The sequence below is a fragment of the Miscanthus floridulus genome, chromosome 8 (genome assembly GCF_019320115.1).
Source record: "Miscanthus floridulus cultivar M001 chromosome 8, ASM1932011v1, whole genome shotgun sequence".
Lineage (NCBI taxonomy): Eukaryota > Viridiplantae > Streptophyta > Magnoliopsida > Poales > Poaceae > Miscanthus > Miscanthus floridulus.
In genome coordinates, this window is record NC_089587.1 from 78,098,092 (window position 1) to 78,110,835 (window position 12,744).

General features: G+C 42.9%; 1 protein-coding gene and 1 pseudogene across 1 annotated transcript; both read right to left on the reverse strand.

Moving 5' to 3' along the window:
* Positions 1-1,149: 1,149 nt before the first annotated feature.
* LOC136469437 (wall-associated receptor kinase 2-like) lies at positions 1,150-10,060 on the reverse strand (annotated as a pseudogene).
* LOC136475414 (uncharacterized) lies at positions 3,842-5,340 on the reverse strand. Its single transcript, XM_066472909.1, has 3 exons — positions 5,263-5,340; positions 4,538-4,906; positions 3,842-3,982 (listed from the first exon to the last, which is right to left on the reverse strand). Exons 1-3 carry the CDS (start codon positions 5,338-5,340, stop codon positions 3,842-3,844), a joined length of 588 nt encoding a protein of 195 aa, XP_066329006.1.
* Positions 10,061-12,744: the final 2,684 nt, after the last annotated feature.

Genomic DNA, 12,744 nt, shown 5'->3' on the forward strand with positions numbered 1-12,744 from the left:
CAAAGCACGCGTTTGCAGTAGTGGTTCGTCGGCTTCTCCTCCGACGGCGGCCACCGAGCAATTGGGGGCATCGAACCTTGTCATACAGATGCGACTGGAGCGATGAGCCGAGACGCAACGTAGCCGGGAGCCGATTGGTGCACCACGCAGGAGCTGCGGACGGGCCGCTCTCAGCGGCCGTTCGATGTATATGGTCGACACGTGTCCTTCATCCGACTAATATATGCACGGGTGCCAACTGGAGCCATGCTCCACGGAATTTTTTCCCGAAAGGCCTGGGTGAAGTACTGTAACGTGCAAAGCGAATTGCTGTAGCGATTAAACTAGTCCTTGGAGCAAACTAGCTCCGACATACATCAAACGTAAGTACAAATTTCAGAGCATGGCAAAATAGGGGTTCTATTGCACTTGCACAAAGCTTTCAGAACGTACTTCACTAAACAAGCTTCCTATGTCTCATTTTCTTGTACAAATGGTAACACTTAGCACAAGTGATGTTTTTCTTTGAGGTGTGTCATATTGTTTCTTATATCTTTTTTGAAAGAAGTATTATTGTTTCTTATATTGATAGAGTAAGTATGTTCTGTGAAAGGGATAGAAGAAGGGGATGGTGCAAATGGCATCCGCTCTTAGAGGCCCGGCCTCTCGGACAGCAAGATCATATCCTTTCTTCTATTTTGATTGTAAACTTGTCCTTTTAAAGGCAGTGTTTTGATTTTGGATGATTCTTTGCCACTTGAATTCATCCAACACCATTCTTAATTTGTTTCCAATCCTAGTTAAGGACAATGGGCATGCAACTGGTACACCATCTAGGAAAGGCACATTCATTTGTCAGGTGTAGATTGCTTTTGTGCCCACATTAATTCCAATGTGCAAACAACTATACTACACATCGCATTTTGCATGGCTTCACATCATCGTAATAATCAGCTACATTAACTCAACAATGAAGATTCCTAGGTCCTTACAGGTTGCAACAAACTGGAAAGCAAACTAATAATATTTGATGTTCAACCAACAAATATTAAGTGCATAGCTGCAATATTTATATTATTCATGAAAATCACCGAAACATATACATAATCATTTACAGTAGAAGAAAACAAATTGTTTAAGTTAATCATCATTATTCATAACTGCACAAGTTCATCGAGCGTAGCTTGCTGACAAAATTATTTCCTCTTCCATACTGTATTGTCTGCTTGCTTCATTTGTTATCCGTTCATGCATGTCTTGGATTATAGTTTCATCCTCAGTGGGTCTTGGTGCCGTATTGCATGGAGGAATTTGCTTCTTAGATAGCAAATTTTCAAGTGCCATCTCCACTTCTCTCATTGCAGGACGGTCTTCTCCCCTTAGTTTAGTACACACTGATGCTAGTGTAGCTACTTCTTGGACTTCTCCATCTTCGTCTTCCATGACTTGAGGATCTATTATGCTAAATAGGTTGCCTTGTGCTAGCAGCTTCTCAAAATGTGAAACAAGACTATCATTATCGTTGGACCTATAAAGGAATGGTTTCTTCCTAGTAAGCAATTCTATAAGAAGAACACCAAAACTAAAGACATCACTCTTGTCTGTCAATCGACCTGTATAATAGTACATAGGATCTAAGTAACCAATGGTCCCTTGAATAGCTGTAGTTATTTTTGTTTGATCAATTGGAATATACCTTGAAGCTCCAAAGTCTGATACCTTTGCTGTTAACCTATCGTCAAGAAGTATGTTGGAGGACTTAATATCTCTATGGAATATTGGGATAGAAGTAGCTGAATGTAGATAGGATATAGCTCTAGCAACTTCAAGCGCAATCCTTATTCGATCAACCCATGGTAATGATATTGGTCCTTCGACATGGAGATGCTGATAAAGAGTTCCATTTGAGATGAACTCATAAATCAGTAGCGGGACTTCTGCCTCAAGGCAACATCCAAATAATTTCACCACATTTCTATGGTTCACTTGAGAAAGAATAGCAACTTCATTGATGAATTCTCCTATTTCTCTCTGCACCACGATCCTTGATTTCTTGATTGCCACAACTTGTAGGTCTATAATTCCTTTGAATACAGTACCATGCCCTCCTCCACCGATCACACGCTCGTTGTCAAAATTGTTAGTAGCCTTCTCTAAATCCCTTAACGTAATGATCATTCTTTCTCCAATATCGGCATTATGTGATATTAGTTGCTGCAATAGTAGCCCATGATTTTGTTTGAAAAATTTCTCTCGCATCTTTTTCACCTTTTGCAGCTTTATTTTACGTGTTATGAAGGGAGCACCAAGTGCTAGCAAAAGACTTGTTCCACCGCCTAATCCTAGCCCGATGCTTAAACCTAGAAAGAGAAAAATGGATTGTCTAAAGTCATAAATTGGAATCATCACAAACAAGCATTATAGGGTAGGAGCACATCTAACACAACAATGATAATAATATGGAAAGTAAGTTAATAAGTCGGTTAAGTTGTAGTGGCTTGTCACCTGTGAATGAATTCTTTCTTTGTTGTATTGTAATGCACCCATCTTTTGAGTGAGGATTTCCGTAAGTTCCATTAGGACATTGGCAATGAAAACCTCCTGGGTAATTTTGGCAGGTTCCATAGCACGAATGCGCTTCTGGATTGGCACACTCGTTTATGTCTATAAAATATATGCACAACAAAGAAGACATCCATATTAATTGTTAACACATTATATGGATATTGGTAAGAAACACATAGCATTCTGTAAGCACTGATAATGCAATTTACTCACTACTGAAATCAGGAATTTCCATATCACTCAAGGAAAATCATCAGGTTAATTAACGGTGCATTTCCTTGTTGGTCGGACAATATCCGCGAAACAAATTCTCCATCCACAGGGATATATATTCTGGTTCCCAGTACTAGCCGGATAAAACTCTAACTGAAGCTAGATTGATAAACATGCTAAATATCTTTGTGTAGCTAGTGTGGCTAACACACAGGGACACTGTGACATACTAAGATTAAATACTGCATTCTTTGTTATTACTAGTGCTTTTTTCTTTGTCCTGGAATACATCAATTTTTTTTGGGTCGTATCACTACTGGAAACTCACATTCTTCCGTGCGTGCGAAAACGCACAGAAAAATGCGAATACCGTCACAAAAATATTTTTCTGACGGTGAACGCTCAGAAAAATACACACAGAAATATGATGTCAGAAAAATTGATATTTTCTGTGTGTTCACCGTCAGAAAAATATTTTTCTGTGCGTAGTACACTCACAGAAAAATGTGACAGCCCAGATTAAATATATTTTTAGTGTGTGTGAAACCACACAGAAAAAAAGTAAAAACCCACCAGAAAAATAATTTTTCTGTCGTTATCATCCCGACAGAGTTGTAGCTGCCCACTCACAGAGAAAAGCTTATTTTTCTGACGGGCACGGCTAACGCACAGAAATATAATATTTTCTGACGGGCATTTACAAAGCACCGTCAGAAAAAACACACTTAAACATGCAGAAAAATTAGATACAATAATTATTTAGGAACAGTACCAACATCATATTAAAATAGAGATTGTCCATACAATAATTTCATTACTGCATAATAAATAGCACACATGTAAACATCCAAATGTTCAACACATTCATTCATAGCATCCAGGCTATAAGTAGATGATGTCCAAATGGTCCGGCATCGATACATTCAAAAGCATTATCATCTCATCTCAGCAGTTCAAGTTTTAGCTGAGATGCATCATCGGGTAAAACTAAAGCTAACGGATAAGAGGCAGCTACTAGTTCATGTGCATAAGCACAACTCTACAAAAGAAACTACCACCACATCCATGTTTTGCAACTAAACCATCAGATTATCGATGCATGATCTCCATTGTTGTCGGAACCTTGATTGTTGCCAATGTTTACAGCATGGAGATCCTCATTGGTGTGGCAAACATCATTAGCATTGTTGTCAGATTCTGAGGCAGCATGAGAAGAACCAGTTGCCTAAATGTGAACAAAGTTACAACAGTAAGTGGAATTGTCTCCAAACAATATAACACTTTTAGCAAAGCTTCTAAATTGGACAAGGTTACAGGAGTAAGTAAGATTGGACAAAGTTTAAAGTGTTCCAACTGTAGGTTTTCAAGGAGGTGTGAAACATTACAAACCAATATAAGGCCACTTCCTCATTGCAATAGCCATACAAATTCACTGCAGTAGCTATACAACAATCAAGATGAGGCCACTTCCTCACTGCTGTACTCTGTGTTGCCATTCTGAATAGGACCCCACAAAATACTAATCAGTTTGTAGTTCCTTTCCATCTTAAAATCTCTAAGTCATGGATCTGACAGCTAGAAAACATATTGATTGTGGAATGAAGATATACTCACAATTGCTTGCGTAGCGGACAAATGTCGTAACGCTTCTTCTGGCACAGCCCTTCCTGTCTCCCGATAAAGATTCTACAAGTGTATTGCAAGCATAGATACTTCATATCAACTATTAGATAATTCACATATAATATTGGTGAAGTATTTACAAGAGCATAGCACATACCAGTACCAAGCCTACAAGAACGTTGCTTTGCTGCAGTGCATTGTCCTTGTCACGATTCTCTTGTTCTAGCCTTCCATTTGCACGACGTAGCTCTTCCATTTCACGAGATATGTTTTGCGTAGTCGCTGAATTTGATGGACGGACGCTTCTTTCCCTTCCGGCTGCCCTCACATCTGAATACTTAACCGCACCATGTGCTATGGCAAGACGCCCATGCTTTCTCGGGGCACCACTAGACACATCATATAGCGCCTTCTCATTTAAATATTGTTGTTGCTCAACCTCATGCCCATCCACTTCCATGTCTGCACCGTCTCCATCCTCTTCGTTTGCACATTCTATCCTCTTAACAGCAGCAAAGTAGTCATCCTACAAAGACCAGAACAAGGAAACATGGTCTAGAGATGTACAAATAGCCAAAATATGCTAACTTTGTATTCTGAATTTTTTGGACAGCAGCAAGAAAGTCACTTTAATAAATCATAACTAGAGATCCAGATCACAGAAAAATATGTTCTTTAACATTTTGAAAATCTTAAGAAGTTCTCCACATCTTTCTAGTTATAACATAGACCTGATTCTTAAGTTAACAGGGTGAAAAAGCACAAAGAAGCATTGCTACGCAGATATGAACATAACCTAGCAGAAAACTTCAGAAAAATGTAACTCCCAAACCTGATGACCTGAAGTCATGAAATTTTTCAGCACACATGTCACATACATACCATGAGTTTCTGTGCTTTCTGGTTACTGACTGGACCACATCTACCAGTGCTATCCAAGCTTTTCATGCCAGATTTCATCGCAGCAAATGTATTAATAGGGGTTGCGTTCTGTGGTCCAAAGTTAGCTTCCTAAAAAATAGTAAATTTTCCAATGAGATATGAATATACAATAGGCTACTAAGTTTCTACAAAGAGATGAAAGAATATACACATGCATACCAATACTTGTTGTGTCTCTGTGAATGGTCTAGATCCTCCTCGGTTTTGAGAAATATCTTCATTACTTGAGCGAGATGTTTGCCCTCTCTTACGTTTTACCTTGTAATCATCTGAGCACCAATAAGCACAAAGGAGGGGCCACACCTCATCACTGAACCCCTCAAGCTTTCCTTGCTTGTATTGCTCATACTCGAGGTCAATGTGGCATGCTACGGCCTTTTTTATGGGTAAGTGTTTTATTTCCCAGTAGTACTTCTTGACAGCATCAACACGGACTTGATACATCATGTTCCTCACCCTTCTCTTCAAACAAGCTTCTAGAACACAGTCAGCAGCTTGTTGATCTCCTTCTGGAACTTGGAACAAACGCTGCACGTGTACAGAACCATGAACATAGGTTTCAGATTGCATAGATGTTGCTCAGAAATTTCAGATTGAACATATCTTACCCAAAATTCGGAAACCACTTTTTCTCCCCTTGTCATTCCCGTAGCTTCAGGATTTTTATGAAAATAATCAGACCAATCCAGAGCTGGGCGCTTGAATTCATCACCGTTCTCATCCACCTCCACAATCACACCTGGATATTCTCTTCTAACTATGACCCCAAGCTGAGTAGTGTATTTGTAAGGTGCCGGGAAGTAAATATAACTGAATTGCCTGTGAATAAATATTATATAGTAACAGGTCAGCACAATCATTAGATCAGTCAATCATAAATATTTTATGAACCTTGCTGCTATGTTGCTTCCTCCATCCATACTTGTGGAAACCTTGTACTTTTGGATGGAGGATGGACAGGTGGGTGTGCTTGCTTATTAAGTGTGTTAGTGCTAATGCATGGTCTGGATATATGATTGGATTGTTGGGTCCATGTGGAAGGCTAAGTCTTGTGGACTCATGCATACATACATCCTGTGATATACTATGTAGGTTGTATGTATGCACAATAAACTCCTGATGACAGCATGCTGTTGCTAGCAAGATCTCAGGTGCAGAGTCAAATACTAGCAGCAGCAGCAGCATAATAAAGGCATTATTAGTTACATGCTTAGTGTCCATTCTACAATCTTCTGACGCTGCAATTTAGCCATACTAAAAATATCACACAGGAAGGATCTGCTCATGAGTCTCCTCCCCAACCACCCTGTGCTTCATATTCTTTTAGATAGATACAAAAACAACAAATTGGACCTTTAGTTTGCTTGTACTTAAACCACTGCAGCAAAACAAATCAGGCTGCAGGAACCTATCAGTGAAGTGAAGAAACTGAAAAATAAATGGTAAATTGGACATATATATATGGAGCTGCAGCCTCCTTTTTGCTCTCTTATATCTATACTAGCATTATTCTCACTTGCCTTAATTTGCGGTAAACATTTGATCCATCTGATCAACTTCATCAGTGCCCTCTCTATTGCCCACACCATCATATCCATCATGTGAAATAAGCCCCTCACCATGCTCAGTCCAAGTTTCATAGTCTTCCTTAAAACCATACCAACACAAATGCATCTCTACAGTTAATCTTATATGCCTAAAGTAGTTCCGACATTGTGCACAAGGACACTTAATAGTATCATTTTCAGCTACACCAGGAATTGAAAATGCAATATTCAAGAATCCATTGGTTCCATCAACCCATTCATTTGAGGGAGCTTTGCCACGTTGCCAACCATTATACATCCATGTTCGGTTTGACATATTAACTAATTCTGTTTCAAATATTAATATATTAGATACCACAACAAAGGAAGCTCAATTATTTTTAGAGCAAGAACGGACATTCTAAACTCAGACAAGTGGGCACACAAGTAGAATTTAGCATAACAACATACAACAATTTTATGCAGTGAAGAAATAAGTGTACCTTGAGTCTCAATCAGAGGTCCTCAACAATTCTTTAGTCTTGAAAGTAGTACACAACAAATCCAATAGGAAGCTTCAGTCCTTGCCGCCCAAAGACTTCACTGCAGCACTCCTTCCTTAGCCCAAAATCTTCAATGCAGCACTCCGCTTAGCACAAAATCTTCACTGCAGCAAGGACACGCAAATAAATAGATGTCACAACAATGACAACTGCATTATTCTGGATGAAAGGACAAATATTCCGAAAATCATACAAGTAGACACTCAAATAAACCGTAGAATAACAGGACATCATATTCCAAAAATCATACAAGTAGACACTCAAATACAACTGCATTATGATTCAATCTCATTTGTTGTACGGCGTTTCCTAAAAAAAAGGTCGTACAACGTGGCCGTGGGTTAGGCGCAAGTGCACAACTGAGCAATATATGTATCATATATATCTTAGTTGTTATGCTTATGCACTGCTTTTAATTGTATTTATCTCACATATATCATACACTAGCTCATTTGTTCTCAAATTGGCATATTAGTTCTTTTATATCTCTTGCATATGTTGAATTAATGAATTATATATTATGTCACTACAAACTGCTACTGGACATAAGAAAACATCCACCTAAAATTTCTAGCGAGCTCCGTCACTGGACATATCAATACATCCACAGCAGCACAGCTCAAAGATTTCATTTGTCAGCTAAACATTTTCACCTAGAACACTTCAGTCTTCAGTCTTCAGCATCCAACAGATCATAAAGCTCAAATCAAAAAATTTCCACACAAATCTAAGCTCTCAGGAACCCTACCGCTACGGAGCCTGCATCTAAATCCTCTTACGCGACGAGACGAGTCTCACTTACCAGGACAGCGTGGATCGACGGGTGACCAGAGCCGAGCTCGCCTGAAGGTTGTAGCACGGGACCCCAGCGGACCTAGGCCAGAGCACGGGAGAGGGCGCGGCCGCCGGCGAGCTAGGTAGAGGGAGGGCGCACAATCAGTGGCAGTGGCTGGCGGGGAGCTTGGAGAGGCGCGGATCTAGAGGCGAGGAACTTCGGGAGACGCTGAATCGGCCGACGGCATGGTTGCGGAGGTCCTGCGGCGGCGCTGCGGCGGGGCATGCGGAGCGGCGGCGGCTGGGTGTGTGCCGCGGCGGCGGTGGGGCGTGTGCCACGGCGGGGCGTGCGGAGCAGCGGCAGCGGGGCGTGCGGTGCTGCGGTGGCGGCGGCGGGGCGGGCGGCGCGCGTGCGTGACGAGCCGCGAGCAGGCGGGCGTGTGGCGGAGTTGGGGGCGGGCGTGTGCGTGTTGGGGGCGGCGGGCAGCAGGTTAGGGTTAGGAGTCTTTTGCTTTTTTTTATTCATTAATGTATTTTCATTTCGTGACAACGCGCCAACACCGAAACGAAGAGCGCGAACGCCAAAATGAGAGCGCGAACCCCAAATCCTAGTGGTCGTTTCAATTTTTCTGTGCGTGTGTATGTTTTTTCTGTGTGTTTTCAAAAAAAACCAACAGAATAATATCAATTTTACTGTGCGTGAACATAATTTTTCTGTGCGTATCGAGACCACCGACAGAATAATTGAAATTTTTCTGTGAGTGTGAAGTTTTTCCGTGTGTATATTTCCACGCACGGAAAAAACATATCATTTTTCTGTGTGTTATTGTATTTGTCTGACGGGATTATTTGAAACGCACAGAATAATTTTAATTTTTCTGTGCGTATCGCCAAAAACGCACAGAAAAAATAATCACACACAGACGAAAATGAGTTTCCAGTAGTGTATCATATTGTGATAGCGTACCTCTGCATCCATTTGGGACTGAAGCATTGCCCTTGTAGCCAGCAGGGCACATGCAAAGGAAACTTCCCGGCGTATTCTTGCATTCACCGTAGCAAGAGTAGCTCGATCTCTGGAGTAGTGCACTCATCAATATCTAAATAAACAAGGACACGCACATGAACATTAATTTTTGGTATTTAAGTTTACAGAAGACTAATAATGTAGGTAAGCTAAAGTTTACTGTTACCTTGGCATGCATCGGGTCCATCGGCGACGTAAGGATTGCCTTGGTAGCCATGGGAGCACTGGCACGTGTACCCACTACCGTCAAAAAATAACAATGACGGTAATGTGTTTTGGCAAGAACTGTGGGTACTGAGGCATTCAGGAGCAGACACATTTGCAGTTATTGTAGGACAAGAATGATTAGCTATCACCCAACTTAGCACGACTAGCACCATATTGTACGAGTCGGACAGGAAGAACGGGTATGACCCGTGCTGTGCCAGGGAAACTCCCCATGTTCTATTCACCATAAGACTACCATGACTATGTTGGATTTCGATCACCTTCGGACTGACGCTTATACGCACCGTGGCGTTGGGAATGGAGATGTCAAACACTTGCAAGGCGTCGCCAAGGAACAGCTTGGGTGGCTGATGATGGTGCGAGCTATTCTTGCAGGTGAGGTTGAAGCCGGCGGCGTGGTAGCAGCCGGGCTCGATGCCGAACGGGTACGGGATGCTGATGTTGCCGCAGCTCCTGGTGCAGTAGTTGTAACTGCCCAGCAACCCAAAAGTGGCTGTTGTCGCATCAGCTGGTGGTACTGCCGCGGCGCCAAACGCCGGGATCACCATCAGCAACAACATGGCCACTACAGCAGCAGCAAGTGCTAATACAGCTTTTCCACTACCTAGCTTCTTGTTCATGTGTGTGAGCACAAATGGAGAAGTAAATTAACAAACTAATTTAAGGGCTCTTCAATTTGTTTGGCTATGGAATTAAGCACTACTCATGCATGTGCCCTCTATAAATAGGGCATGATATACGGTGTTTATAGTCAGTGAACGTTTCTCTCCTTGATTGACGTCATATATGGAGCTAGTGCTTACTCTTCCAAGTGGCACCAGCGCAGCAGAAGGTGCTGCATGCCGAGAACTCATGACATCACCTTGATGGCCGTCCAGCTCAATTTCATCCACTTGCCCTCCATGAACTGCATGCGTATATAGTACTACGTACGTCGGCGATGAACCACAGCGTACTACGCACACTTCCAGCTCCAGGGCATCGCCAATTGCATGCACCACCAGTGTAGCCTATATATTAGTCGTCGTCAGCTCTCTTCATCAAGTTCACCCAACGTTGACCACGCCTCTCTCGCTCGTCGGCCTGCCCCTATAGTATATCGTGCTGACGTACGTACGTGCATCCAAATCATGCATCTTTCTACGCCGGCCGCCTGAGGATGACATCTCACATAATCACATACTATATAACGCGCTGTGCACGTCGGCAGCGACTAGTCTGACAATTATTCGAGTCCACTCTGATGGAACCGAACGCCGCAGCAAGCTCAGATCGTGAACGCCGGAGACGGCGCGGTGATCGCGGCGAGAACGCGAGTAGATGGAAACGCGAGTAACAAACTTACACGAGAAAAGAGGATTTTCGGCGGCCTAAAACGCAACACCTTTGGTCTGTTATTGATGCTCTTATACACATGCATGCTACAATCTCGGACTTGTAACAACCAAGCCTCCCCGCGCCATCCCGCACAAAGTGCGCCACGCCGTTTCGCTGTGGCGTGCGCTGCGTGCGCTGAGTGCGTCATGGCGCAGACTGACCAAACTAAACCGGGCCAAGTCGTGATCAAGCACGCCATCGATCACGCCCTGCCCCTATGCTAGCTGATGCATGACTCAGAACGAAAAATTACAAGCAAGTGCAACAATTTGGCTAACAAATCACCCCCTAAACTTGTTGCACATCGACGACGCCCAGAGCACTCCTCAGTTCCACGAACTTGACTCGCCCCAGTGATTTGGTGAAGATGTCGGCGAGCTGCCCCGCAGTCCCAACATGATCCACCTCCACCTTGCCTTCTTCGATGCACTCACGGAATAAAGTGATACTTAGTATCAATATGCTTGCTGCGATCATGGTGCACTGGGTTCCTGCTAAGAGCGATGGCAGACATATTGTCCATGAGTAGCTTCACTGTCGCCTCTTTCGTTCCCATCATATCTGCTATCAACCGGCTTAGCCAAATGCCTTGGCACGCTGCTGCTGCTGCCGCCACATACTCGGCTTCACATGAAGACAACGCGACTATCTTCTGCTTCTGTGATGCCCATGTTACCAGGCTATTGCCAAGGAAATATACAACACCCGTGGTGCTCTTCCTATCCTCGACATCTCCTGCAAAGTCACTGTCACTGTACCGAGCAAGATGGGTTTTAGTTCCCTTCTCATACTTGCAGCCATATCCGACTGTTCCCTTCAAATATCTCAAAATATGTTTAACAGCAGCCAGTGCTAGCTCTCTCCCTGGTGCCTCCATATACCTACTGACAACACCTACCGCATATGCAAGATCTGGCCTGGTGTTGACAATGTATCTGAGGCTACCAATTATGCTCCTATATGCAGTAGGATCTACAGTTTCTCCCTCCTTCTTCTTGCAGAGCTTGAGCCGACACTCCATGGGTGTATCACAAGGATTGCAGTTTTTCATACCTGCCCCCTCAAGTATCCTTACAACATAAGAGCTCTGGCTCAATGTAATTCCCCCATCTCCCTGCTTCACCTCTATCCCCAAGTAGTAGCTCAGGAGACCTAGATCACTCATGCTGAATTTCTTCATCATCTCTGACTTAAACTGCTTAATGTCTCTGACATTTGGTCCAGAGATGATCAAATCATCAACATACACCCCCACAAGTAGAAATGAGTTCTTGCATCTCCTTCTGTATACAACATGTTCTAGCTTGCTTCTCACAAAACCGAGAGCAACTAGCTCTTTATCAAGTTTAGCATTCCATGCTCTAGGTGCCTGCCTAAGGCCATAGAGTGCCTTTCTTAATTTGAGCACCTTGTCTCCATTGCCAATGATGAAACCTGGAGGTTGTTGCACAAACACTGTTTCAGTTAAGTCACCATTCAAAAAGGCTGATTTCACATCCATATGGTGTACCTCCCATCCACCTTGTGCTGCTAGTGCCAATAGCACCCTTACAGTCTCAATCCTGGCAACTAGAGCAAATACTTCATCAAAATCTACTCCTTGACGTTGAGCATACCCCTTGGCCACTAACCTTGCTTTATACTTGACAACATTTCCATCTGGATCTTTCTTGACTTTAAAAACCCACTTCAGGCCTATAGCCTTTTGCTTCGGTGGCAGATCACTGACATCCTAGGTGCGGTTTTCTTCAATTGCCTGCATTTCCGATTGCATAGCCCGCCTCCAGCAGTTTTCAGACAGAGCCTCATCCACCGACCTTGGTTCTTCTGCTGCTACTAGATAAAGCCCAATGTACTCGAACCCCTGCATTTCCTCGGTTGTTTCAAGCAAATTGGGAATGGTTCTGAACCGCAGTGGAGCACCATC